The sequence below is a fragment of the Haliaeetus albicilla genome, chromosome 9 (genome assembly GCF_947461875.1).
Source record: "Haliaeetus albicilla chromosome 9, bHalAlb1.1, whole genome shotgun sequence".
NCBI lineage: Eukaryota > Metazoa > Chordata > Aves > Accipitriformes > Accipitridae > Haliaeetus > Haliaeetus albicilla.
The window spans coordinates 6,397,130-6,424,999 of NC_091491.1; the positions used below are offsets into that span (position 1 = coordinate 6,397,130).

A 27,870-nucleotide genomic window follows, 5' to 3' on the forward strand; every position below is an offset into this window, starting at 1 on the left:
TTCTGCTTTACTCTTTATTATTCTGCCAACATAAAAATTACTAAAAAACACTTTATAAAATACGTCTCAAAATCTAGCATCACCCAAGAACCTAGAGTTTCCCAGGAAGAGGGCTGGAGATAAGGATCCAAAGGGGTTTCCCACTGCAGACCCTCCCACATCAGATCCCAATAGCCAAGCAGTGGGAAAAGGGAATCTTTGAAAAGAGCCTGTGCCTGGAAATGGCTGTGATGCATCCTAGAGAAGACAACTAGTTACTAGTCCAGTTGATCTAGAGATTGTTTTCTAGGTGGATACAAATGGTTTTCAGAGGAACACTTTGAGGGAGACTTGTTCACAGGAACTGCGGAAGGAAGAGCCATATTAATATCTCTGGCTGTTGTCCAAGCTGCCAGATGCTAATGATGATTCCAGGCTACGGGGGCCTCTAATAAGAGCTTAATAAAGACTCTAATAAGAGTCTGGGGACAAGGAAGTCTCCCTTCCAGGACTGAGAGCCCTGGAAGGGAAATCCAGGCAGAGCAAGCTTTTCAGGTTCAACAGAGGGGAACCCCAGCCTGGAGAAGCTCGTCAAGGCTGGAATGGGCTATCCCAGAACTGGTCTCTAGGAATCTGTAAAGGAAAACAGCAAGGGTTGCCTTCTGTGGCCTCAGAGGGAGGTCTCCAAGGACAGGAGGCCTCTTTTAGCTGGTCCAAAGGGTCAGGTAGCAGTCCCAGAACACTTAGCCTCTCCTCCTCTCTTATTTGGGCATGGGGTCTGTTGCTTCACGTGAGTCCCGTGGCTCTTTTATCTGGGGAGCAGCATTGGGGTTAGGGTTCTGGACGCTGCCTATAAAAAGCGGGATGCCTGTTTCATCTTCAAAGATAACGAAGATGAAGGGCCGATCAAGGCTGAAGGCAGAGACCGAGCGTGAAATTGCAACACTGGTAGCAGCAGATGCTTCCACCCCATCTTCTTTAAGCTCCAGGGCAGACTGATGCTGTATACTGGATACAAAGAGAGGTTCATCTGCGATCTTCTGGAGATTTGGGCTTGTGAACAGCTCCTGGAGGCCTACAGAGAAATGAGACTAAGTTAACCTTTCCCAGTTGGTACCACCAGCTCTGATTTTTCTCAAAGCTGTGCAAAGAAAGCAATTGCCTAATTTGTTGCTATGTGTGTTGTCCACCGTGGAGGACCGGAGAACTGGCAGGCAAGAGAAACAAAAGCTGAAGTCCAGCTCTGGGGAATATGAAGAGCTGAGGGTACCAAAACCAGAACAGTTTTCATAAGCTTTGTCCACGTCTTTTAGAATAGTAGTGTAAGAACTTAGAGCCTTCCTTAAAAAGCAGTAGCAAGTTTGAAGGCTCTTTCTTGCTAGGCTGGAAACACTTTTACAGAGATTATTTTTTTAAGCACTTCTGCAAAACAAAGTAAACTCTTAATTTATTCTCATCTGGAAATGCAGTGCGTGGTGTTTTATTTCAGTAAGCTCTCAGTTCCAGGTTTTGTGATCTGCGTTCTCTCTGTTGGCAATTTCTATGTCCTGGACAATATGTTAAATGACAAGAGGTAAAGGTTGGTGCATGGGAGGAAGTTGGTCTTGGCTACAAATAGGGGAATAGGAAGAACCTGTAAAGATTGTGAGGAACTGTGAAAGCTGCCTTCTCCATAGTATCATCTTGTTGGAGCAAAACATTTGGTGCTAGGCAAGCAAAGAGTAAGGAGGAGGAGAGGAATAAGAGATGAAAGTTTGGATGTTATCTGAAGCAAGCTGTGAGGCACAGCTTTAGAAACAAGGATGGCAGTTTTTAGTGTCAGTGAACAGATGCCATATAGATTGATCAGCTTCACTTACTCTGTGCAAGTCTTGTTAGAGGCCTTACCCATTTGACTGAGAACCTTGTTGAGTTCCAGCTGGTAGTCCAGTTTTATTTTGGGGATCTTCACTGTGGTGGGTACCTCGTTGGGGAAAAGCTTGCATAGTTGTTCATAAGGGAGGTTCTCCAGCACATAAGAGTTATTCCAAGTATACTGGTTTGGTACAATGACCACAAAACTCATGTTACTCTTAAAGGGAAACTTGGCCACCTGGAAATAAAGCCAACCAGAATTTATGGAAGAGGAAGGAAAGTCCAGAAAGTGATGCTTTTAATTTAGTCTTTTTCTAATTGGTCTACAGAGCCAGTCTAGGTGTCTGAGAAAAACAGCCTAGTGGGAAGGAGGTATCTGATTTCTTCAGGGGAGAATGTTTGTTGGAATAACAGCATCGGATTTTAGTTATTTAGCTATTGACTGGTAAAGATTGAACACATGGTGGGGTGGAAGCCGACGTGCACTAACATTGTACCCACTCTGGCTGTATTCTGAAGGGCTCCAACAGTACATATGCTGTCTGAGGGAACTCCTTTCCATATTTCCTCATTTATCTTTAACTCAGGGCTTTAAATCTCCATTAATTCCCACTTAGTGGGAATCTCTCCCTGTGGTTTTCCCTAGAGATTGAGAATGAAGATTCAACATTCTTACTAGAAGCAAGGACAAAGGATGCTTATTAAATTTTTCTGTGCTATGCCTGTTAAAATACATTTGGTTCTTGGAGAGAATAGTTGCAGTCAGTGAAATACAATAGCGAGAAGAAATTCCAGTCAAAACTTGCAGTGCTCCTAATAGAGCCCTACCTGAATGTCCTGAGACTCCAGTGTAAACCAGCTCAGGGGGTACTTCTGGGCTTTCATCATCTCAACTGGGACCACGAACTCATTGTCAAGGTGGAATACATCTGGCCCAGTGAAGCTAGCATCAAACCGACTCCTCCAAAACCCTATCAAAATAAAAGTTTAGAATTCAACGAAGTTAAATTTAGGTAGGAAAACAGAAACTGCCTAGCTGACACTCCTCCTATCATGAGTTCTCCAACAAGGCAGATAGTGACCAGGCAGGTAGAAATACAGCAAAGAGAAGTCAGTACCAAGGCTGGAAGACCCTTAACAGCACAAAGCTCTTCTCTTCCAGAGAGGGACTATAGAATAGCAAAAAGAATGAGGATTAATCCTCATGCCTCAGTGTGGGAGATTACTGAAGGCTATGAAGATAAAGTAATGGATGTTTGCACTTTGAAAAATGGAGTATTGCCTTTGTGCTGTCTAGGGTGAAACAGTGCTCTAAAACCAAACTAACGCATTTGCAGATTTACCCCAGAAGTAAGTGTTCGGTCTGTTTCCATGCACAACCCTCAGGGAATTAAAAGAGGAAGATGTGCCTGACCACTGTGCTGTAGTCAAAAAGAGATCCACAGAAGCTGCCTCCAAGCTCTGTGGTTGGTGTGTAGTGAGTTGCATGTGACCTGGTTAAGAAGAGCAGTGATGTGCCGCTGTCTGGGATCCTGAACCACGAGGCAAAAATACTGCAGGTTCCACCTGCTGCGTTCCAGCTCTGCTATCAAGTAACATTTTTAGCACATGTGAAGCAGTTTGGAATCATTACTGTAAAGAAATCTAAGCAAGAGCAATGGCAGATGTACAAGGAAAGAACAAGCAGATTGACTAGCAGGAAGCAATGAAAGGAGATGCCATTCAGCTACAGTGCTGGTGGAAAACTAGTAGATTTTGAACTATTCCTCTGGATGATCAGGCTTGAAAAGTAAGGCCTGTGGAGCTCACCGTGGAAATGGATTGCATTGAGCAAGAGCATCACTGTGTTTTCAGGGAGCTGCTGTAGGAAGGTGGGTATTTGCCCATTAGTTGCTTCCTTTACCCACTTGTTTATGGCTATGAGGTCATCCTCACTGATCCCAGAAAGGGTCATGGGCTTTGCCTTGTAGAATTTCTCTGAATCCTCCAGGAACTTCTCTTTCACCTCAAATCCTGGCAGAGGGGAAAAATTCCACAGAAAGTCATCAGACCTTGAAAAAAGCAGAGACATCTCCTGGTATGGCAGTGTGCTTCCATCACTCTCTGTCACCAAGAGTTTTATCCTACACCAGTACAGACCCTCCTGTGCCAGCTCTCACCTTTCTGCAGGTACAGACGCGACGCAAGGCTGAGGGTGGATTCTGCGAGCCTTCTGCGAAGGGTGCCCAACATGTGGTGGAGACAGGGCACCGACTCCAGATGCATCGCCTGCAGCAAATGCTTCTCTGTCTGATTTGCTGCTCCTAAAAAGCAAAGTCAAATTCCTGTTAGTTCATGCCCATGTAGTGGAAAACAGGGGTATTACCCAAGCTGCCTCCTGTTAGAAGTGTACTGTGCCTTACAAAAGAGGCTGGAGAAACGTGACAGTAGGAGCCTCAGCATGGGCCATGGAGGACAGCTTCAATTGTAATCGTACCTAATTAAAGCCGCAGGAGTAAGATTAAGTGGAAGGTGCCATATTTAATCTTTGCATTTTGCACATTGGTTCCTGGTGCCTCCAGGATGGGCAGGGCAGGAACCAGTGCTTTTGTAACTTAGAATTTACCCAGTGCCAGGTGAGACAAGGCGAGGGCGATGCTGAAGGGTGATAAGATCACATTGGTTCTGTTGGACTCCAGCTGGACCTCTCTCAGGAGATCGATGCTGAATCTCATCAAGCCATCTGCTAGCCTCTGGCTCTTCTTCCAAGTCATCTCACAGTTTTTATCTTCAGCCTCTCCTTCCTCTTCAGAAGAGGCAGTTTCCTCAGATGGTTGCTGTTCATGACAGCCCACAGCCCCAGCTATGACTTCATCTTCTGGGTTCCAGTCATTCCTCATGCCTGGCAGTGCGGTGGTGAAAGGTAACATGGGTCCATCAATCTCCTGGAAGTTGTCATAGGTAATGTCTGCCATCCCTGCGCTCGGCATGGGTGGTATGGCTTCCTGCAGAGCAGACTGTACAACTCCAGCACTTTTCACGTCCTGTGGAGAAACAACCTCGTGGGCTTTACTGCGCATCTAAATGGACTGAGAAAACTCTCCAGCTTCTCTACTCTGGTGGTGTATTCACTTCAGTTTGCCTTTTAACCTTGAGGTTAAAAGCACCTCAATGAATATGGAAAACAAGGTCTTGTATCCTGGGAAAATGGACCAAGTGAGGGTCTTGCAGTGGTTGCCCCTCCACTTGCTCTTGGGGCCTGCCCCAGGCAAACAAGCCCAACAGTCATGCTTTGAGGGCAGGAACCACCACCCGCTCAGCACGTCCTGTGCCTTCACCGATCTATAAAACTAAATCATCATCCTCAACCTTGATTTCACCACCTCCTCTCGCATATTTTAGGACTGCCAGTCTGCCTCATGCATCGGTCAGCACCCTCTACTGCTGTCACAGCCTTGATCCATTTTGGCTGAAATCCTCCTCCAGGCATCTGTCTCTTCTTGACTTGTCTGTTCTATTCCATCCCTTTTCTCTCCAAATCCCTCATTTTCCAGTTTTCTAAGCTTTAGCCTATAGCACTGCTGCTACTGTCCTCACATTTGCATGGTCTTAAACACATGCTTTTTACCTCAGATCTCTCTGTTCCCACCAGCAGCCGGATGACATTCCTCTACTGCAGGAGCTCTGCACTGTCAGAGCCAGGCTCAGTGCATAGCATCAGCTATGGGTCTTTCTCCCTGTCACCCTCACAGCTAGTTTTCTTCATCTTCCCTTATCAATCAGAAATGAAATAATCTACCTGCCAGTCCCTGTACACACCAGCTACTGGTGTTTACTCCACATGCTGCCCAGTTATTTAGGCTGGAGCTTCCAACACGAAGGAGCACAGCATTGGGAGCAGCTGTGAAGTGTGGAGGGAAGCCTGCACAAAGGAGGACTTTCTCATTGCTCTGGCGCTGCTAGATTGCATTGCCTGGGCTCATCCCATCTCAGGACAAACTGGAAAACCATTGCAAATACCACAGCATAAGTTCGGTCCCCTTGGGTGGAACCAGTCATTGCTTACCTTCAGCTCCCCATCCTTGTCTAAGAAGAGACGCTTTTGCTCAATGGCATATGCCGAAGAAAACTGTAGAGGGGGGGAAAAACCCAAACAACAAACAGTGTCAGATCCCAGATAATTTCCTCTGAATTTCCAGAGTCAAATCTTTTCTGCCCCCACTCCTAACACAGTCCTGTGGGGCCAGGTCAGAGACTGGTACCAGCCTCTGCATTGCTACAGCACGGGTAGGGCTTTAGGATGCGGACCCAGAGGCAGAGGAGTCCACCGTGGGGAGGTGGAAGTGAGCAGGAGCTGGGAGAGACTGCAAATGCTGGATTTGTTTAGAAAGGGACCAGGTCAGAAGGGTAGAAAAAAATAATGTATCCTCTAGAGAGTGAGCAGTGTGGTTTTGCAATCTCAGATCTGACGGGGATCCAGATTTAAAATGGGAGGGAAAAAAAGCTGTTATTAAACAACCTCCTGTTAACCCCTGAAGGTCAGGGTCACTAAATACAGTTGAAGCCAAGTTTCCAAAAATTTTCTACAGTAATTCACTTGAATAATGAGCATATCCACAGCTGTATTAGCTGGGAAAAAGATTAGAAACCTTGCTGCACTGGGGCACAGGCTAACCCCATGGCAGAGAAGCAGTGTCCTCCACCAGTTTGCCTTCCAGGGCTTCTCAGGCAGAAGCATCGGGTGGTATTTGCCCCATGGTCCGGTGCAGGAGAGCCACCTCACTCCCCCTGCCCTTTGCTGACTGGAGAGGCCCCCACCATCACTGGAGTGAAGGAACTTACCCTTAGGTGACTGTGCAGAACAGACAGGCAGAGCAGCCACAGACCCCAGAGGAACACCATATTTCTGGAACAGAAGGACCAGCCGAGAGAGAAGTTATTTCCAGCTGCCTGGCAGCAGCAAACTGAGCCTATTCAGGTCTACAGGGAGAAAATTATCAACCTGGCCAAACAGGTTGGCGCAGGAGCTTGCAGAAAGCAATAGGGAGATGAACAATGCTGCAAAGAAACAACACAGGACTCCTGGGTCCAATGCCAAGGCAGCAAAATCAGAAAGGAACAGGGACCCGCACCGGAGCAGAGCTGTAACCGCAGCCAGGCTCCTACATGACGCTCTCTTGCTTGGATCCTGCATTTCTGACCCCATTGCCCTTATTTCTCTGGATTGCAAATGGTATTTTCCTAATCAGTCCTGCACACACTGTGCCTCTGGAAGAAGACAAGAGCCTCTGCTCCTTTCCCATGCAAACCACTGAGGTAGAAGCACAGCATCCCCAGCTGTGCCGCGGGCTCTTGGGAGAAGGGATACTAACCTGCCTCAGAGGGGTTGCAGGCACTCAGCAAGTGCTGTCTGGGAGGGACTTTGCAGGTAGAAAATGCAATACCAGAGCAGTTTCTCAGCAATATGTCCTGGAATAGAGTCCTCCCCTTCCCAGCACTCGCCTTCCCCCTTTGCTGGCAAACCCAGCCTCTCCCACCCCCGCATTCCGATTCCTGTATGGGACAGTGGGAGCAGGGCTTCCAGGGCCATGGATAAAACCCCACCCATACCCTGGCCACCGCTTCACACAGCCACTTTTCCCTTTTAAACAGAAATAACATATCTTCTTCTTAGCATAAAGCCTCCATGCCAAAGCCCGGCCCTCAGCATAGCTGCCATACACTTAATTCCTGGGGCTGCTTTCCACTCTCCAAGCAGTCCTTGCTTTCACCCGAAACTGCTGGGTTGTGACCCCAGTTGCCAAGTGGAAGAAGCAAAACTTGAGGCCATTTCATTCCCCCTCTTCCCTGACCCCAAATCCTGCAGCCACATATAACCCTGAATGTCCCTTTTCTCCCTGATGGTGCCCATCCTTTAACCCTCTGCCAAAATCACCCCCCTCTCCCGGAGAGGCACTATTGCTCATTGGAGGAGCCCCCATTTACTGTCAAATCCTTGTTCATTTGCCTCTTACCTGAGGTTGTTCATGTCCACATTGGAGCTGGCACCTGCTTTAGCCCGGCCGATAGCTCTGCGCGGGGCAAACACAGTCTCTTGTCCAGCCCACTTCCCCTACGCGCCGGCAGCGACCTTCGGCACCACCCCGTTTGAGAATTTGGCAGGCAAATATTGACCTACAGCATCCGGTTAAACATTTGTTTGGGGGATAAGAGTGAATTTGTGCTGCATTTGGAGATGGGGAGACACTTTGGGCTGCTGTACCCTCAAGACAATATTAACACCGAGTTTACCAGCTCCAAAACTCCCATCAGCAGAAGTGACACGCAAAGTCAGTTGTCCCTAGTAGTGGCTCTGCTTTCCGTATACTCCCTGTGCTGGGAATGTGCTCTTTTATTCATAATCTTTAGTGAAAACGTAGGGCTTGGTATTTATTGCCACAGGGTGCTCTGGTTTTGGAATTTTCTTTGCAGAAACCCCCAGATATTTACTCCCTGTATCCCAGCTGCTTCTGCTGCAGCAAGCACAAGGCACTGGTTTTAACAGATGGCTGCTGCCCAAGGCCCCGTGGCCACATACCCAAGCAAGAGGCGGCAATGCTCAGGCTGGACTGAGCCAAGAGCAGCTGGTACCTCCCCTGGGGCACAGCACACACCAGAGCTCTGCTGAGGGAGTTGGCCCCGGTGCCGGGCTCCACGGCACGCACGCACTGCTGTGGCATGGAGGAAGAGTCTCGGGGATGGGCAGAACTCCAGCAGTCCTGTCCTGTGCGGGTTTTGTGCCGTATACAGAAGTGATGGTGATCCTTCTCGGCTCTGTCCATGTCCTCAGCGCGAGAGGAGTCAATAAGGAGCAGTGGGGAACACTAACGGGACTGCAGCGCTTGCAGTCATCCATTCCTCACAGCAGCTCTTGGTTCCCAAATTCACCTCAGACACTGGGAAGGAGTGGAAAGGAGACAGGTCCGAGCTCTGCAACCAGAAACTACTTTGGGACACGCTGCTGCAACACAGGGAGCTACTTCCCCTTGGAAAGGAGATCCAAGTCCCTGTGCAGCAGAGTCCTACCTTACATCCAGGGCATCTTCACAGCATCCCTCCTCCGGCTCACCCAGGAACACAAGAGGTGCCTGAATGCAGAGCTTTAGCTTTGGCTGCGAGAGCAGGGGAGCTGCAGCCAGCACACCCAGCCCTGTACCGCACCGCACGTGGACCCCTCCAGCACAGAGCTTCCCCACACACCCATCTGTGCATCTCTTTCAAAGAGTTTATTAGAAGTAAATATTTACATCTATTGCAAATGGTTAATAGGCAACAAGGGACTGAGAGCTCCCCTTGGGTAGGGAAGGATAGCAAGGGCCAGCTGCTCACCTCCCCACCCTACCTGGAAGCGAAGGGCAGCTTTCCCAACTGCAGGTGGCTCAGGCAAACCGGCGGCTGGATGAAAGCCCTTTCCCTTCCCAGGACAACCCACGGCACGCACCTCCTCTGCCCAAGATAAGAGCTTCCCGCTCCCCTGATACTGGCTCTGACTAGGCTGAAGGATGGATGGGAAAAGGGCTGCAATAGAAGTGAGGCAACTGCTCCTACTGTGGGGTCAAAGAGCACTCTCCTCGCCTTTGGGGTGGGAACAGACGGTGCTGTCCCAAAGGGAAGGTCAGAAGGAGACCATGCTGGATCATGCCTCCTGGCTCTCACCCTGCAAGGGCAGGAGGGGACAAAACTGAGCACCTTTTTGCTGTCCTGTCTTCCCCAGGCATCTGACCAGCACAAAGGAGAGGATTTCTTGAGAAACGCTGCCAGTGCGTGGCACACAGGACACTCCTCACCTCTTAGATAATCAGAGGATGCAGTGCTGCTGGGGCAGGAACCGACAAGAGTCCATCCCTACCCTACTGCTCCAGAAGCCAAAATCCTCATGGAAGCATCTAGTTCTGGCCTCCCTAGAGGGTCGCGTTCCCATCCCAAACTGTCCCTCTGCAGCAGCCCATTCTTAAATGAACTGGCAGAGCAGATGGAGTTTGTGCCTTGGCTGACTTCCATTCCAGACTGTGCCCTGGAGCCTGTAAGGCAGCAGAAGTGCTCTAGTTAACCTCTCCTCCTCCCATACAGGCCCTAACTCAGCTGGCAGAACCTAAAGTTAATAAAGTACATCCTCTGGGCTTTGAACACAGACCACAGGAGGAGGAGATGCCTGGCACCACACAGCTCCGAAGGCGGCAGTTCCCAGGCCCAGCTTATGCTATCCTAATAAGACTGTTTAGTGGTTCAGGAGTGGAAGTGAAGGGCAAGTGCAGATGGCAGTAGCTATATTGTTGTGTTCTTGTCAAGGGGCACCCCTCACTCCTTAACTGAAGGAGGGAGGATACCTGTGGTCCATATTACTCTGGAGGGCAGCTCACAGTCCCCTGGGGATCAGGCACACATGGTACAGAAAGCTCCAGGCCTCTCTGCAGGGGTGACAGTGACCTACAACGCCCAGTATCTCTCCCAGCAGCAGTGGAGGTTTCTCAGTTATGGCTTTTTTCATTTTAAAGATACAGAAAGAGGTTAGAGATGCTTTACCGAGTGCTCACTAACAAGTACACCTCCCCCCCCACATCCTCTGTTCAGAAACATCTAACTCTCCCTCCTCCGTAAGCGATGCTGCCGACTTTCAGCTCTACCACCAGTGCTGTGGGACAGCCACAAGCTCCTGGGCCAGAGGTCACTACGCCAGGAGGCGTATGACGCCGTTGTCCGAGCCCAGCAGGAGATGGCATTTCGTGGGCAGCACCGCCAGGCTGGTCAGCGTACCCCGAAAATTCTCCGAGCTCAGCTTGGTCGTGCTGATGGGCAGGGCTGAGGACTCCAGCATGGAGTAGACGCCAATCTTGTTGGCCACAGTGCCAGTGACCACTTCGTTGCCATAGAGGTCAAACGCATGGATGGGTTCAGATGCAGATTTGTAGTGGCGCACAGGTTTCTGCTCCAGTTCCTTCCAGACAGTCAGGGAATGATCCGAAGAGGAGCTGATTAGCACATTGCCCTCTGCAGCCTGCAGGAGAGGAAAGGCCAGTGAACCAACATGCTGCTGCAGTAAAAACTCCCGCTCTCATCCTGCAAATGAGATTGGCAGGTAGCTGCCAATAATCCAACAGTCCCAGTGCAATCCCTTGGGACAGTCCCAGCCATTTCCAAGCAACTGATGGTACTGAGCAGCATTAACAAGGCATCTGGGTGGACACTGGAAGCTACAGGGCTCACTGGTAGCTGGCAACCTCCCCTAGCACTATCCTCCAAGAGACGGGCTGCGTCTCTTCTCAGTAACATCCTGATACTCAGCACAACTAATTTATCATCTGTTACTACTGCAGTGGGTAAAGAGGTTATCATGTGGTCTCCCTCTCCATCAAACCACCTGTCAAATTATTTTCCTTCTCGGGAAAAGGAATTGAGAGGCTCTGTCACAGTAGAAAACACTGCTGATGGTAGGAGAAGCCTGGAGCTGCTTATTAGCAGGGCTAGTGAAAGGGTAAACAACCCACACTGCTGAACTTTGCTTAACCTGCATTTGGGTCGAGGACACTGGAGCCCCAACGCTGCTCTCTGAGGGCGGGTAAATATGGACAAGAGTTACTCATTAGAGTGACGCTCTCCCAGGGGGGCTGAGAGCCCTGCGGAGAAAGCAACACATTCGCTTCTTCACAGGAGATGTGTCTCCTCCCTGCCCCTGCTGCAGACCTGCTTGGCAGGGACCGACACCTGGGAGAGCTGACCTCCGTTCAGCTTAGGCTGGACCAAGAACAGCCACCCACAGCATTAACCATGGGGCAGGAGAGCTTGAGCAGCCTCTTAGGGACACAGCAAGGGATGGAGCAACACCCAGAGGATGGAGCAGACAAGCCCTGCCAAGTAGCGCATGCCAGAAGGATGCTCCACGCAACCTCAGTGGATCAATGAGGCCCACAAAGCAGCCCCTCTCCCTGATCCCAGCCGGACCTCTCACCTTGATCTGCAGGATGTCTCCCTCATGGGCAGGCCAGCCCCGCATGATGAGTCCTGTCCTGGTGTCCAGCAGCACAATGAAACCAGAGGAGAAGCCAGCCATAACGCTGCGCCCGTTAGGACTGACAGCCAAGCAGCGGATGAGCCCAGCGCTCACCCCACTGGCCAGGCGAAACTCATGCTGCAAGAGAGAGAGTCCAGCTACTGCGGGTCCGAAGATCTAGGAGATCCAGCATTTAGGGGACAAGGCCCAGCTGGCTTTCACGGAGGCATCACAGCTGGCTTTGGGCCCGCCATGATCACATCATTAAGCACACGGATGGAGGAGGGTGGCTCACAGACACCAGACTCCCTACCTGTAGTCCTGGCTTCCTGTGATCGATGAACCGCAGCACAGAGTCTGCACTGGCCACAGAGATGCTGTGATAGGGAGGTGGCATGGTGGTCACAGCTGTGATGGGGACTTTGCTGTCTAATTCATCGAAAGTCCGGAGAAGTTTGCCTGTGAAAACATGACAGAGAGGTTACAGCAGTAGATGTACAGAGAAGGTACACAGCAAATCTCCAGTTCTGCACTGGTTTTTAACAGGAGCCATCAAAACTCAGTATGGCCCCTCTGTCTTTAAGGACTGGACCACTTCACTCCAGCCAGCCCTCACCCTTTCCCTTCTTACCTGTGAACTGGTCCCAGATGTGTACAGTCCCATCACAGCTCACCACGTGCTGCGATGCCTCCAGCTGGCTCACGTAGAAAACTGACTTCTTGTGCTCGGCGTACGTGAAGCGCGGTGGCACCTCACTGGTGCCATCCCCATAGTTGTACAATGGCCAAAGGCGGACGGTTTTGTCCTTGCTGCCACTAAGGAAGAAGTCCTCGCTGCTGAGTGGTGCCACGCACTTGATGGCCCCTGAATGCCCTGAGAAACTCTGCAGCTTGATCTGGTGGAAATGGAAGCGGGGGTCGTGTTGGCTCACCCCAATCTCATACTGCCAGTAGGCCAGCCAGTTCCCACACAGCATGTGGGTGCTGCGAGGAAGGTCATGCTTCAGGGCATTCTCCTCGCTGGATGAGCTGGGAATAAAGCCATCAGTGCCAGCACTGAGGCGAAGTAAGCCAAGACCCTCACGCTGTGTGTCCACAGGGACCTGGATGCGGTTCCCTACCAGCACGCTCCCAAAAGTACCAGAGTGACTGTCCTCATGGTGGCTAGCAAAGGGCTCAGTCCCTCGCGTATCTTGGTCTGAGCCCACCACGCTTGGTGTTTGTTCCAGGCCAATGACCTGCAGGCTCTTGGGGTTCACATTCTCCAGGTAGAGGCTGGCCAGCTTCTCAACCAGCGAGTGGTTGGGCACAACCACCCGGATAACGTCACCTGAAGAGAGAGAACATGGCTTCAAGGGAAAGGATCTTCCCATCGTCGCTGTCCCCCCAACAAAACAAGGGTCAGCACAGGGCTGTGAACACGTACCCCACGAGACAGCCACATGCTGCTCCCAGCCAAAGCAGCCTGAAGCCCAGTGGGCTCCCAACCCAACCAGCAGACCAAGCCACAGCGTAGAAGCTGTGAGTTTCCTCCAGCAGCCCTACGCCCTCTGACTTCTCCTGAGTTCAGGTCCAGCACGCATGCGCAGAGCACAGAGCGCTCTCACAAATCCTAGGAAATGGTGGCCAAGCCATACCTAGCAAGCAAGAGAAGGGGATGTAGGTGATGTAGGCCATCTCAGGGTTAAACACCTTCTGTAACTCCATCAGCACAGCTGGATCCAGGGCCAGCAGCTTCCCATCCGAAAGGGGCACCTCCATCACCGGCACCTCACAGCTGCTCAGTGACTCTGCCGTCAAGCCCTGGACAAGAGAAAACAGGAAGATACCCAAGATCAGATGCTCTCACCACATAGTTAATTACACAAACACAGCCTGGGCTGGACGCTGCTGACACCAGTACTGGTGTATACAGGTATGCCCACCACATTCTTGCAGCTGGGTACTGGGGGACAGCAGGAAGACGTCTCCAACATCACTGACCTGGTCTTGCAGCTCCTGCAGCAGTGAGAATGCCCCAAAGAAGTTTCTCACTGTGTCACTCAAATGCTGCTGCACCATCTCCTGCCCAATCCGCAGGCAGATCAAGGCAATTAGGCTGATTGTCTTAACACACAGGACAATACGGGCCTGGGCACCACTGGGGAAACTGAAGACGACATCCATTACCAGCTTGCCCTTCACATATCCCTTTTTCCCCTCCTCTGCTTCGTGCTTCCTGCCTTGTCTGTGTTATCAGAAGGTCTTGAGCAGCACAAGCTCTACGTGCACGCTGTGTACCAGTGCAAGGAGGTGCACATCAGAGCAGGAGCAGCCCCACAACCCCAGGAGCATTAAGGCCCTCACAGAACCATTTCCAAATCCCCGATTCTGAGTTGTGCCGATCCCGGCTGAAGGCACGGCAGACTGCAGCGCTTACCCAACAGCCAGCGAAGTGAGGAAGCCCAGCACCGGGAGCAGCACCTCCTGGCTGATCTTGGGGAGAATGTCCATCAGCGTGGTGTCTGAGAGACACACGACAATCTTCTGAGTCAGCGTCACAGCAGCCAGGAGCCCTGCCTCCTTCCGACTGTTCAGCCGGCCACCACCGGACCCACCACTGGGTGCAACCTGCAAAAGGAGTCCCTTCAGTGCCAGGGCCACCATCTCCCCAGCAGGACACATCAAGGGTGACCCCAGGATCACCCGAGCTCAGCCTCAAAACCCAGCATGGTAGTGCTGGTGACAGTCCCTGGAAGAAGAACCTGAGCACTGAGTCTCAACAGCAACTCATGTCTTGCACTCAAGGGATAAGCCTGAAAACTGACGGACAGATGCCAGCACAACAGATGAGCCTGGAGAGAATGGGGCATGACATTCCCAAGCTTGCATGCATCCTCTGGAGGGCATCTCCCTGCAGGATGCTCTGACAGCTGGGAAACTTGGAGGGGAGAGAGACAACCCCAGACTGGCCCAGACCATCACCAGCTTGGACACCCCAGAGCATCGTTTGCCAGCACAGGAAGAGGAGAAACCGATTACATACACGCAACTTAAAGCAAGAATCAATGTCTTCATCCCATGCCATGTTGAGCCCGGATGCATAGACTGCAGAGGAACAGTCCTTGCATGAAATATCCAAGCACAGATTATGGGCAAACCTGCTGCTGACTTCTAGAAATCCAGCTGCTAATAGTTTCATGAGGCAGAAGAGCACATCCTTTTTTGCTGACAACGTACCAATGCTGGTTACTGCAATGCCAAATAGTTAACGACATCAGCAGCAACACTAAAAGATTTCTTTCTAGACTGTCCTAACTCCTAGACAAATCAAACACCCAAGAAAAGAGAGCCAATAAGAAAAACCACAAACAATTCCCAGTTTCCGCTATATTTCTTGTACACCTGCCATCTTCCAGCTCATCACAGAAGCTCTTCCTCTCACAAAATATCCACTCTGCCAAATCCTGCAAGAAGGATTGACTTTATCCTATTTGTGACCCGCAAGCTTCATCGCTTTAATATCAGGTTGCCAAACGCTGTTCACGGGGGTATTAATCCCCCCAGCACCCCAAGCATTAAGTTTAGTAAAGCAAAGCAGAACAGCTGGAGCTATGATTGCAACTGGGTGGAGAATGATTTTGCTGAAAAATGGGATTTTCTCCCCTGAAAAATCTCCCCTTCAACACTGGAAAAACTGACAATGCCTTTTTGTTTTCTTTAAATGAACAGCTGTGGCCTCTTTTCCTCTACGTTTAAATTATCAAAAAGCTATTGAAGTTTTCCATTTAAACAAGAATCCATAACCGAAGTGTTTATAACCACTAAGAAGGGAGCAATATGAAAAATAAGCCTGTTTAAAACATTCAAGAGCATTCTTTTTGATGAAAGATTAGTTTTTCAACCAGCTGCATTACACACATTTTCTTCTTGCTATTCAGCTATGAATTTCAAGCTGAAAAGTTTGTAAGTCTTGCCAGTATTTTTAATACAGCTGAAAAACCTCCCTTAGCCTCTCCCCAGCTCATCCCCTATCTACCCATACAGACCTCTAAAACCACTTGCTCCAGCAATCCCACAGCATCCCAAGCTGCTCCGCCTGCCCATCATCACAATCCCACCCTTGTGCCAGCTCTGTTTTGGCACACTCGCCCAGCAAAGCAAAAGAAAACCTTTTTCTCTGGCTTCACACGTGCCAGCAACGGGTCTGACAGGGAAAACCCCCCGGCTGAAATGGGGAAGGAGGGGCTGCAGCAGCCCGATGCAGGTCCACAGTGGCCGAGGCTTGCTAAAGAGCAAAGCTCACGTACGCAGCCACACGCTTCGCTGGAAGCGGTCCGGAGCTGATGGCAGAGGGTAAAAGTGCCTCTTCTGGCTGCATCACCACAGCCCTTCTCGGCCAACGCAGCCAGAGCTGCTCAGCCCACACTGGCTGAGATGGAGCTCAACCAAGCGCAAATTTTTATGCAGGAGGCTCCTGGTGAGGCTGGACTATTTTCTGTGCATCCTCCTTTTGTGCCCGGGCACAGCTCTCACCCCAACACACGTAAGAAGAGGAGAAAAGGCAATACTAACCAGGTAGCTGATGTAGGGCAGGTACTGGTAGGTGAGGACAGGCTCTCCGTACAGGTACGCCACATGCACAAGACAGGCCAGCACTGGCTTGGACACCTGATCTCCCAGCACTGGCCGTTTTTGGTAGATATTTCCTGTACTCAGGGGACTGTTCTCATCGTTGCTTGGTACAAACTGCTGCCTGGTAGGGCCTGCCCAGAGACAACATCATGAGCTGAAGCAGCAGGCTACACCCAAGCCACCAGGCACCCAGCAGACTGTTTTGGGGCACAGCCCACCCCGGGACCCTGGGGTCCGAGGAGCAGACATTACCGACGTAGCAGGACGTGAGCAGACGGAGCAGGTTCCTGGCAATGAAGCGGGACGTGACAGTAGGACCCAGCTTGGCTGAGAGCCACCTCACCATCTTACAGGCTGTGTCTGCAAAACAAAAACAGTTGCAAGGACAGAGCCCAGCACAGTGCAGATTAGCTATCACCCGGCTGCTGCCCAGACCCTGCCTGCCCTGCAGGCAGCTTCCCAGGTCTCAGATCCACACACTTCAGTGGAGTCCTGGCCTTTTACACGGATTTCATCGGTGTCCCGAAGCTGGGACCATAGACACCACCCAAATCTGCACCCACTTCTTCCCATGCTCTCCCCTTCTCCCACTCACTGCTTTACTGGGTGTTTGCCATGCTCGGCAGAAAGGGTCACGGCTAGCAGGGTCTTACCCAGGAGTATTGTCTGCTCTTTGTCATCAGAGTGATCCGGGAGCTCCTCTCCCTCTCCATCCTCTGGCTCGCTGCTGTCATCAGCCAAGGTGACATCCACAGAGGCACCAGCATCCACAGCCACCGTCAGCTCTGCATCAACCGTGGCATCATCATGCTCCTCTTCATCATGCCCCTCTTCCTCCTCCTCAGAGTCCTCGCTCTGTTTCAGGTCCTGGCTGCTGTCCATCGACTTCAAGCTGCTCTTGTCCTTCTGGGAATCTCCGTCTGCAGGTCTGTCCTCTCCCAGGGACACCTCGCTGGCACTGCTCTTGTCACTCAGCCGCCCAAGGCTGAGCGATTCCTGCTCCTGAGGCTGCAGGGACTCCCCGACATAGAGGCCGCTCTGGAAGTCCTCGCTCTCAGGCAGGTAGGCTTGGTCATGGAAGCTGACACCAGAGGTGTAGTCGAGGAGGTCGAGGGCAGCAGGGTGCTCCACATCCATTTTGATCTCCTCCCCAAACACACACGACACCGGGCTTTCTCCTCCACTTTCATCATCTTCAGCCGTGCCAAGGAGTGATTTGCTCTCCTCCCGCGAGCTCTCAATGCCAACGAGTATCTGCAGAATGTGCGGCAGCAGGTTCAGGAGGAAGGACTGCAGCCCCAGGCGCACTATCAGCTGGGCAACAAAGCAGTCTGTGTAGAGGTAGAACCTGCCGTGGCGGTAGCAGGGGGTCTCATATGCTCCAATCAATGGCTTGAGCAAGTATTTATTAGCATTCTTCGGACCTAGGGATTTAGCTATAGGTTCAAAGAGATACCACGCTGCGTAGACAGCGGTATTCTCCTCGGACATCAGAGATAATATGAAGGGCAGAAGAATCTCCAAGCCTTCAGGAGTGATTTCAGAAAGGATCCCCTCCAGCTGCTGCCACAGCTGGAAAACAAGTTCCCGGCCCTGACCTTCATCTTCTATCTTCTTTGCCTGATAGGTGAAAATAAATTTGTGCAGGGCTGGGAAGTATGTGGGGAAGGGGACAATAGAGCTGAAGGGACTGAGGAGCTGCGTGGGACAGGGTGGGGGGAGGCCCTGGGAGATGGGTTTGTATTCAAACAACTGCACTGCGCCCTTGCCCGACCTGGTCTTCAGAAGCTTCTCCACTGGCACGCTCAGCTGCAGCAGGACATGCAGCACATGCTGGAGTGGGGCTGGGATCTCCTTGGGATGGTAGCGACACAGATTACGCACCATCAGGAACCGCTCCAACAGGGATGCGTCAGGCTTTGAAGGACGAATCCTTGGTGCAAATATAATCTCAGCTACCAGAATGCCCAAAGCTTGCATGTCCCTCTGGAAGAGGTCCGAGAGACCCAGGGGCAGCTCTTCCCACGGCTGCTCCATTAGCTGCATCTCACTGCTTAAGCCTTTAGCCAAGAAATTGTCCAGTTTCTCCAGTTCTTCCAGGGCCTGGAGTGGATTGAAGCCTTCAGGAAGAGTGATCTTCATGTCAATCTGATCCACAGCACCTGCCTTGCTCCGACGGAGAGGTCGAACACCTGAGGTTTTGCCTTCGGCAGCATAAGCAGGGAGGGTGGAGGGCTGTGCTGAAGGCACAGTGGCGCAGGGCTGATCAGCAGTTCTACTCGTAGCAGAAATCGAATCCAGGGCTTCCGTGCCTTGCTCTAAATCATCCTCACCAGTGATGGGTTTCTCCCCAGACCACGTGGCTTCACTAGGAGTAGCCTCCAGGACCAGCCCATTAACTGCATCCGTCACCTGGCCTTGGATATCCTCCAAAAACACAGTCTCCCTGATGTTCTGGAGAAGAGGCCGGGCAATGGCTGGAGCTTCAGCAGGTGTGTAGGCAGGTCCCACCATGCGCCTGGGATGCGGCTGGTCGAAGAGCTGCACAACCCCGTAAGTCGTCAGATGCGTGTGGTTGTCTACTAGATGGAGGCAGACGTTCTTTTCCTTGACAGCATCCTTCCCAAGTAGCTTGTACCCAAAAGTGAGATCAATCCAGTGGTGGAGGTCCTGAGAAACTTCCCAGCTCTCAAGCAGCATGCGGTGGACTTCAATGAACTCCTCGTAGGAGCTACACCAAGATGGCACGTCCAGGTCAGGCATGTCCGGATGGATGGATCGGAAGATGGAGGGGTCCGTATAAAACTCTGGGATGCACTCATCTGGGGTCCAGCTCTGCATGCGCTCCATGCTGGCTGGATACTCGTTGGGCTCCCACTGGGACCTCACGTGGCAGCACAGCACTGCCTTGGGTGTCCTCCGAGCCGTGTACACGTAGTAGGTGATATCCGAAAGGACGTCGGAGATGTGATGGGGGACATGGAGCTGCTCCCCACTTGATCCACCAGCAACAAATGCCTGCTTGGTCATCTCATAGGTGAAGTCCAGCTGCTTGTCTCCCTTGTTGAGTCGGAACTTGGATTTCCTTAGGTCCCTGAACTTGCCGTTTTTGGTAGTGAAGTCCACCACCCATGGAAGAACTGGGTGATAATTGGGGTCTCCCATTCTCCTCCCAGCCAAACTGTTTAGTCGCATAAGGTAGTCAAAGTTGCTGACCTGCCCATGTACCCACTGTAACACCAGGTCTCGGAGGTCCTTCTGGCAGGCGGTGCACCTCGCCTCCTGCCCTCGCACGCCAGCGCCGCTTTGCTCGCTCATTCGTTCCAGACCAGCCTCCAGATTCACTTCCTCCTTCGGTCCCTCGTACTCTCTGAAGTTCACACGGAGCCGGCTGCACAGCTTCTCATCCACAGCCACATCCCGAAGGGAAAAGGCGCCACAAGCCAGACCTGCCTGGTGACAAGCCCTCATGGCCTGCAGCACGTGGAAGAGGAGGAAGAGGATTTTGGCGTGGCTGTTGGTCAGCTTGGCTGGGCTGAAAGTCACGATGTCATGCAAACAGTACTGCACATAAGGGTAGATGATGTACAGCATGTTGGCCGACTCCAGCAGAGCTTCTGCCTGCAGCACGTTGGGGCAGGAGGGCACCCCCTTGGCGGCCGCCACGCTCTCCTTGGCGGGGGAAGCACCGGACGCGCTCTTGCCCACCTGAAGGACGGGGCAGCCGTAAGCCTTCTGCAGGGCGGCCCGTAGCACATCCAGGGCCAGCATGGTGGGCGGCGCGTCAGCGTGCCGGTACGGCCGCACGTAGAGGCAGTGAGCCCGGCGCCACAGGTTTCGGTAATTCTGAGAGGCGACGCTCTGCATGAAGCTGTGCAGGTTCTCCGGGCTGCCGTTACGCTGGTCGGAGGTGGGGGGCTGCACCCGCAGGGGGTAGGCTAGCTGCTCCTTCCGCAGCCCGTGGATTTCCACCCGGGTCCAGCCCGCAGGCAACTTCTGCACGGAGTGCTGCAGGAACGTCCTCACCTCCACGTCGCTCAGCCCCTCCGGCCGCGGGCACAAGCTGGGCAGCACCCGGCGCTCTTTGAGGCTCACCAGCCATTTCACCGGGACGAAGGCGGTAACGTGGGTCCTCTCAGCAGCGGCGGCCAGCTGCCGGCGGTCGATGTTCAGGTCCTTCTCCACGCTCTGGAGGAAACCGTCCACATTGGCTTCTGCTGGAAGAAAGGTGGCCCAGAGAGGCTGTGAGCGAGCGGACGAGCGTGGCACCGTCCCTGCCCTCCCCACCGGAGCCCCGGCTCCCCCGCCGAGCAGGCGCCATGCAGCCAGTCTCACTTCCCCATTGCCACTCAGGTGAACAAAAAGCTGGTTTTAGGAGCTTGGTCAAAAGATGTTGCACTGGGGAGGGGAGGAGTTGAGAAGGGATCAGCCCTGGCTGGTGGGGACAAGATGGGACCTCCACAGGCAGGGAGGGGGACACAGTGGGACCTCTGCAGCCCCAGGGCCAGGGAGGGGGATGCGATGGGACCTCTAGGGGGACATGATGGGACCAGTGGGGGGACATGACGGGACCTGCACAGCCTGAGTGCTGGGAAAGGGGACACAATGGGACATCTGCGGGTCCAGGGCCGGTGGGAAGGACACAATGGCACCTCCACAACCAGGGAGGGGGGAGATGATGGCACCTCTGCAGGTGGTGGGGGGACACGATGGGGCTTCCACAGCTCCAGGGCCAGGGAGGGGGACAAGATGGGACATCTGCAGGTGGTGGGGACACACAACAGGACCTCTGCAGCACCAGGGCTGAGGAGGGGGGACACGATGGCACCTACGCTAGCCCCAGGGCTGGCAGGGGCCACACAACGGGACCTCCACAGCCCCAGGACCAGGGAGGGGGACATGGTGGGACACCTGCAGCCCCAGGGCTGGTGCGGGGGGGACATGATGGGACCTCCCCAGCCTCGGTGCTGGAGGAGGTGACACGACGGGACCTCTACAATCCCAGGGCCGGGGGGGGGGGGGGGGACACGATGGCACCTCCACAACCCCCGGGAAGTGACACTAGAGGACACCCATCAGCAAGAAACACATCCCTAGCACCAAGCCGGGGGGGGGGGGGAGGGCACAGCCGGAGAGAGGCAACCCCCAGCACCGTGCCCGAGCCCCGGGCCCCACAGGGCCCTCGCCACCGGGGCCGGAGTGGGAGGGAAGGGGGGTGGGGGGGGCAGAGCCGGTTTGAGCCCCACAGGCCCACGAACTCATCCCGGGTGTGTGTGTGGGGGGGGGGGGGGTCCCTCACCGCCCCGGGACCCCCGCGGCCCCGCGTTACCTGACAGCGGCGGCGGCAGCGGGCTCAGCCGCGGCGGGCGGCGGCGGGGGCCCCGGCCATGTTGGTCAGGTGACGGCGGTCACATGCGGCCGCCGCGCCGCCATGTGCCCGGGGCGGGGGGGGGGGGGGGAGAACGGGGCACCCCCCCCCGAGTCCCGGTACCCCCGGGGGCTGCCGCAGCGTGGGCCCGGAGCCCCACTCGGGACACGGGGCCGGGCTCCCTCCAGCGGCCACCCGAGGCCGGGGAAAGGGGGGGGGGGGGGGTTGTTGCGCAAGGGCCGGGGCGCGGTGCCTATACATGGGCAGGCGGTGGGGCATGACGCGGCAGCGCCGCGGCGGCTGAGTTGAGGTCACCGTGACGTCAAAGGCGCTCCGGGCTGTCAGCTGGAATCGGGCGAGCCGCGCTGACGAGGCAGCCGGCCTTAAAGGGGGTCCCCCGCGGCGGGCGGCGGCTGTGGACCCCACCGGTAGCAGGTGAGTGCCGGAGCGGGGGAAGCAGGTGCAGGGGAGCGGGTCCAGGCTCCCCCCCTTCCTTCCCTCCCTCCCTCCGTCCCGGAGCCCTCCCACCCTCCTCTCCGCGGGGCTCAGCGCAGTTCCCGCAGGCTGCCGGCCGGGCACTGCCCGGCTCCGGTCCCTGGAAGCCGAGCCGGGTCCTGCAGCCAGCGACCGGACGACGCCTGGGCTCTCCCGCCCCAGCGGGGCGAAGGGGGGGACCGCTGGGTGCACCGCTGCCCGCGGGGGAGGCTGCCCGGACACCCTCCCGCGGCCGGAGCCCGCGCGGCCCCTTTAAGGACTCAGGGGGCTCCCGCCGGGCAGCGCCGCATGGCGCGGCGGCGGCGCGTGGGAGTCACGTGGGTGGGGACGTGGAGGCAGCCCATTGGCCCCCCCGCCCCCTGCCCGCTACAATCAGCTGTTACTGGGGCGAAGGGCAGGAAACGTCCTTAAAGGGGCGCCGCGGGCGCCGCAGCCACCGACAACGCCCCCCCCCCCCCTCCTCCTCCCCGCTCCCCCTCCCCCCTCACCGGCTCGGCCCGCAGCAGCCAGCCGGGCCGGGAGCGCCGTGGCTGCCCGCCGGCCAGCGGGTGGGTCCCGCTTGCCGGCCCGGGCCGCCCCAGCCCTCCGCTCCCCCATCCCCGCCCGGCGGGCGGTGCGGAGGGCGCGGCCCCTTTAAAGAAGTTGTCCAGTCATCGCGCGGCGCTGCCAAGTCATCGGGGTCAGCCGAGTTCCCTCGGCCCCGCCTCCCGCGCCCGCCGATTGGTGCGCGGGGAGAGCGCTCACTTCTGATTGGCCGCCGACTTAGAGCAACTTCTCGGAATCGGGGCTGTGTCACCGGCCCCAGCTCTGCAAGGCGCGGGCGGCACCCACCCCGAAGGCGGGAGGGGGCGGCCGGGGCGGCCCCGCGACAGCGCCGCTCCCCGTCAGGGACCCGCCGGGAGGGCTGGGCCCTTTAAGAGCCGCCCTCCCACCCCCCCTCCCGCCGCCTCCTTCACCCTCTTGAAAATGCCAACTCACAGCACGCGGGGCATGCCGGGAGCGCCGCGCCGCACTACACCTCCCGGCATGCCCCGCGGTAGGGCGGACCCAGCCGTTTCCTAGGCAACCGCCGGTTGTCCGCGGGAGAGTGCACCGCTCCCCCATCGGGGTGGGCGGGGCAGAAGGTCGGCTTTGCCTTCCCATTGGCTAAATGGCGTGCCGTCCTGGGTCGCTATTGGCGGAAGCCAGTAGCAATCGCGGCGGGGGCGGGGGCGGGGCGGGTGGGGCGAGCGCCGGCCGTGCCGGGAGGCGATTGGTCAGGGGTGGGGCCGGTGGGTGGCTGCGTCATGACTCCGCCAGCTGATCCGAGACGGGAGCCGGCGCGCGCGGCGGCGGGGGGAGGCGGCGGCGGCACCGGGCCGGGCCGGGCCCCAGCGGGGCGGTGGCACCGGGCCGGGCCGCGCCGCGTCGCGTCCGGGCAGGTGGGTCCGGCGGGGCCGTGCTGTGCTGGAGCGAGGGTTAAAGGCAACCGAGCCCCGCGTGGGGTCGCCGGTGTGCCGGGGGTCGAGGGGCCCGGCAGCCCCGTCCGAGCCCCGTAGTCCCGCCGGGGAAGGTCACCTTTCCCCGGGGCAGGGCGGGGGTGGGGTAGGGTGGGGGCGACGGCTCGGTTCGATGCGACCCTCCCGGGGATCTGCGGGCGACGTCTGGGCCGGCCGGCCTCGTCCCCGGTGGCGGCGGGGCGGGGTGGGGGGGAGGGGAGGTTGGGACCGGGGTGCGGTTCCCGCTCCGGGGGGTCCCGGTGGGGCGGGCGGGGCCGCGGGCGGGGCCGCCCCGCGACGGGCGGTGGCCGCCCCGGGGGTGACCTTCACTCCGGGACCGGGCTGGCCAGACTTTGACCCGAGGCCGCTCCCCGCCGTGGGCACGGACCGGAGCATCCCGGGCAGCGGAGGCGGTGGGGGAGGTCGGCGGGGTGTCCCGTGGGGGGGGACGGGGAGCGAAGGGCCCGGCTTTCCCGTGAAGCGGCGCGGGGGGGGGAGATGTCTCCGTTAGTGGGGGAGGGGGAATCGGTTTTACCGAGAGGGGAGACGTTGCGGGGGGCGGGGGGGTGACCCGGTTAAACCGGGAGGGGGGCACTAGCTGAGAGCACAGAGGGTTTTTATTAGCGGGGCGACCTCCCACCGGGGCCCTGCCTGGTGCCGGTGGGATCTGTCGGTGCCGAGAAGGGATGGGGGGAGAGCCCTGTTACCGGCAGGTTCCCTCCCCCCCCCCCGTCAGCCCCCGGTGCCAGCAGGGCCCCGGTGCTGGCGGGGCCGGTGGCTCAGCGGCGGGTGCTGATTCACGGGCCGGCGGGGGTGGAGCAGGGCCGGGACCCGCTCGCTGGAATCCGGACCAGATGTACCCGGCACGCCAGGAATGCTCGGCATCCCCGCCAGGCCCCGCCGCCACCGCCGCTGCGTCCCGGCCGCCGCCACCGGCCCCGCACCGTGAGCCTCCCCGCAGCCCCCCGCCGCGACACCCTCCGGGACTCCGGCCTTGCCCAGCTGCCTGCCAAGGCCTTGGGGCCAGCCGGGATCCCGAGTGCCTTTGGGGTGACGCTGGCGGGAGGATGATGTGGGGCAGCCGCTGCGGTGGCTGACCGGGGTGGGGGGGTTCTTGAGGTTGTCTGTCCCCATACCGGGGCTGTCTGTCCGTCCCCCCCCCCAGCAGGGCCGGAGGCCTGGGGGTTTCCCAGAACTCAATCCACACAGCTGAAATGCTGGGCGGTGTGGGAAAAGGGGTTTTTCCCAGGCGGAGGGGGAAGCAGCAGGGTCCTACACCGGCCCCAGGGTTGGCGTCCTTGTTCTCTGACAAAATGACATGGAAAAAGGCTGCGCTCCCCAAAATTCCCTGGCGGTGGCTTGGCAGCAGCCACCTGCCAAAGTGTCTTCCCCGGCAGGCGGTGGCTGGCCCCTGGCCAGGTGGGACCCTGCCAGCACGGATGCCCGAGGTGAGCAGCCGGGGAATGCCTTAACCCCTACCTGCAGTAGCCTCCCTGCCGAGGCTACCGTGGCCACCGGTCCCTACTGGAGTAGGTTGCCTTATCTCTTATTTGCCGGCAGAAATGGCCTTGATTTCCCTGCCCATCACTCGCATTTTAAGGCCGTCTGCAGGTGCCGGAGCTGATGCACTGCCTGCTTTGGGTGAGGGATGGGAAGAGTTGAGGTCGGAGCTGCCTCTGGATCCCCTGGGACAGTGGAGGGGATCCTGCGGGATCTCAGTCCTGAGGAGCTTCCTGGTGGGAAGGACAAGGTGGTGGATCAGGACTTGGTGCTGGGGTGGAGGAGAGGAGCAGCTCTGCCGCCTGGGGTGGCTGCTGTGGGTGACGTCTCAGCGCGGTTGAATCCTGGCTCTGATCCGTGTGTTCCCTTCCCAGGTGCTGTGCCACTGCCTCGCTCCTGGCTAACCAGCACCAGTTCTTCAGTGGCAAGCTTTATGTCCTTCTCTAGTAGCTAAAGCTGCCAGTTGAAGAACTGTTGAATGTAGCCACTCTCGTCTCATCACCGGGACCCTGGCTGTCAGCCGAACCTGTGCCCTGAGCAACTGGGATGAGCCAGTCCGCAGCGTCCTGTGGATTTGAGGGCTGAGGATGAGCTCGACCAGGATGAAGAAGTCTCCTCGCAGCCTCCAGACGGAGCCTTGGCTGGGGGATTGCCGGGCAGCCCTGCCAGTGGGGCTGTCAAGTGGAGTCCCCCACACCAGTGGGGTGGTACTGAGCTGAGAGATGACTAGAGAAGACCAAAAGAGGCATTAAACTTTCTGTTTTGCTCGATAGTTCAGTTTTAGGAAGTTTGTTGCCTGTGGGGTGCCCAGACCTGCCTGGCAGGAGGGCGGTGGGGGCTGCGGACCCTGCGGGGTGTTGCGAGTGGGGCCACAGCGCCTGAATTCAGTCCCTGTCTGATGCCACGTTGGAGTCTGTGGGTGGAGGGTTGGTTGTTCAGGTCCCCTTGGTTTGTCCCGAGCAAAAGAGGTGACCCAATGCTGGGTGTAGCTTGCTGGACTGACCTGCTGCTGAGCTCAGGAGCAGGATTAGTCCTGCAACATGCCAGGCAGTGGGATGGAGCCAGAGGAGAGGGCTGGCTCCACACCCACACCGCCCTGGTGCGGGTTGGGGCTGGGCCACAGGGAGTGGGTGACTCAGGGCCGAGTCACGCGTGGCCCCAGACGTCTGTTCCGGGAACCACTGTCCTGCAAGGCTGGGCAGCCCCGTCTGCAGCCAGCCCTGGGGCAGAGCTGGGATTCCAGGTATTTGGACCTGGCAGTGCTGAGAGGGACCCAGGTGATCCTTGCTGGGCTCCTCCATGGTCCAGGCTCTGCCTTGCTGGTGGACAGAAGCAGAAGACTGCCCCAAAGGGGACTAACGAGCTGCTCTCCAAGGATGGAGACCCCCCTGCTTTGCACTGGGTGAGAGGGGAGCTGTATATCCAGCCCTCCTACAGCTCAGTGCAGTGTGAAATGTCTCTGTTTGGACCCAGCCAGGGGTCCTGGAGGTGCCTTTCCCATGGGAATGCCGGGACCACTGCCTCCCAGTCTGCCTTGGTGGCTGGGAAGCAGAGGAGTGTCTGGGCGCTGCTCCTCAGGGCCTGCCAGGAAGAGCATGGCTTGTCCCAGCTCCGAGGGTGGGCAGGGAAGAAGGGGCTTGTGCTGAAATAAGTCTGCACAGTCTCAACTAAATCTGCCTGTCCTGGCTCCAGCCACCCAAGGCAGGGCTGGTACCAAATTTTGGCACCCAGTGATGTGCAGAAAGTGGCATTAAGTGGTGGAAGTGGAGCAGATCTGTTGTCCTGGGGTCTGTCCTTCTTACATAAAGCTGCTCTGCTTGGTGTGTGCTTGCTGATGGCTACAAGAAGCTGAGTTTCTTTGGGGTGGTGGTCACCTGGAGAGAGTGGGGCTGCTGAACCCCCTCGGATCACTCTCTGAGCAGAAAGGACCATGGATGAACACCTCCAGCTTGAGGCAGAGCCAGTGTCTTCCACCGCAGCTGCCCTGCTGCAAGTCCATACAAAATAGCTGGCAGTTGCTCACTGCTCAACAAGTCCTGGAGTGCACCGAGGGGGCAAAAAGTTGTGGGGGTGCGTCTGTGCAGGATGCCTGAGGGCAAGGAGGAGCAGCTCCTGGGCAGTGCTCCCCCTCCCACGCAGCACAGTGCTGTCGAATCTTGATATGGGGGGGAGCTGCATGCTCTGGCCACCAGCATCTCTGCCCTTGTGTGCCTCAGCGTAAGGGGTAACGCTTAGATTTGCTGCTTCCTCCTGTCGTTGTGAAGGACTGACCTGCTCTGCTGGAAACCAGCTCTTTTCCCCAGTAAGACGTGGCTATTTCAGGGCAGAGAGTTGCCCTGAGCAGCAGCACCAAGCCCTTGGGGTGAGGAAATGTAAAATGCCATATTTCAGGTCAAATTCATACGTGAGAAGGTGCCAGAGTGCAAGTTTGTGCTTTTAACGCAAAACCAGCATTGCAGTATCTCACCTGCTGACCAAACAGGCTCGGGCTCTGTCTAGCCTGCATTTAATGTAAAAGCAGAAGGGGTTTAGGCTGATAAAGTAAGCGTCCCTGCGGGAACTTGCCCAGCTCTCGG

At 56.1% G+C, this 27,870-nt stretch overlaps 2 protein-coding genes and 1 long non-coding RNA gene across 5 annotated transcripts; 1 reads left to right on the plus strand and 2 right to left on the minus strand.

The window, feature by feature from the left end:
* SERPINF2 (serpin family F member 2) lies at positions 1–7,925 on the minus strand. 2 transcript variants are annotated; one of them, XM_069791273.1, is made up of 9 exons: positions 7,827–7,925; positions 6,655–6,718; positions 5,879–5,941; positions 4,439–4,856; positions 3,993–4,136; positions 3,643–3,846; positions 2,662–2,804; positions 1,867–2,071; positions 1–1,054 (listed from the first exon to the last, which is right to left on the minus strand). In XM_069791273.1, the coding sequence occupies exons 1-9, from the start codon at positions 7,838–7,840 to the stop codon at positions 741–743; spliced, it is 1,569 nt and encodes a 522-aa protein (XP_069647374.1). In that variant the 5' UTR covers positions 7,841–7,925; the 3' UTR covers positions 1–740. The 2 variants fall into 2 exon arrangements, with proteins under 2 accessions (XP_069647374.1, XP_069647375.1); XM_069791274.1 differs by lacking the exon at positions 7,827–7,925 and adding an exon at positions 7,185–7,326.
* Positions 7,926–9,056: 1,131 nt separating this feature from the next.
* Positions 9,057–23,024, minus strand: WDR81 (WD repeat domain 81). Of its 2 annotated transcripts, none has more exons than XM_069791269.1 (11): positions 22,805–23,024; positions 17,107–20,667; positions 16,706–16,813; positions 16,394–16,584; positions 14,259–14,449; positions 13,823–13,988; positions 13,477–13,642; positions 12,471–13,169; positions 12,153–12,298; positions 11,798–11,977; positions 9,057–10,846 (listed from the first exon to the last, which is right to left on the minus strand). In XM_069791269.1, exons 1-11 carry the CDS (start codon positions 22,911–22,913, stop codon positions 10,520–10,522), a joined length of 5,844 nt encoding a protein of 1,947 aa, XP_069647370.1. In that variant the 5' UTR covers positions 22,914–23,024; the 3' UTR covers positions 9,057–10,519. The 2 variants fall into 2 exon arrangements, with proteins under 2 accessions (XP_069647370.1, XP_069647369.1); XM_069791268.1 differs by having other exon boundaries at positions 17,107–20,670.
* On the plus strand, positions 22,139–26,066 carry LOC138686760 (uncharacterized). Its single transcript, XR_011326071.1, has 2 exons — positions 22,139–22,256; positions 25,669–26,066. It is a non-coding gene; the product is annotated as an uncharacterized lncRNA (long non-coding RNA).
* The last annotated feature ends 1,804 nt before the right edge of the window (positions 26,067–27,870 follow it).

Bases quoted from the DNA above. Each gene is read 5' to 3' on its own strand.
- SERPINF2 (XM_069791273.1), bottom strand. The intron at 4,857-5,878 runs GTAAGCAATGAC...GTTTCTCCACAG, and splicing joins ACAAGGATGGGGAGCTGAAG to GACGTGAAAAGTGCTGGAGT. The intron at 1,055-1,866 runs GTAAGGCCTCTA...ATTTCTCTGTAG, and splicing joins CAAGGTTCTCAGTCAAATGG to GCCTCCAGGAGCTGTTCACA.
- WDR81 (XM_069791268.1), bottom strand. From the start codon at position 22,913: ATGGGGGAGCGGAGGGCTGGGGCGGCCCGGGCCGGCAAGCGGGACCCA. The intron at 16,585-16,705 runs GTAATGTCTGCT...GTCTCTGGGCAG, and splicing joins GCTCACGTCCTGCTACGTCG to GCCCTACCAGGCAGCAGTTT. The intron at 12,299-12,470 runs GTAAGAAGGGAA...ATGTTTTCACAG, and splicing joins CATCTGGGACCAGTTCACAG to GCAAACTTCTCCGGACTTTC.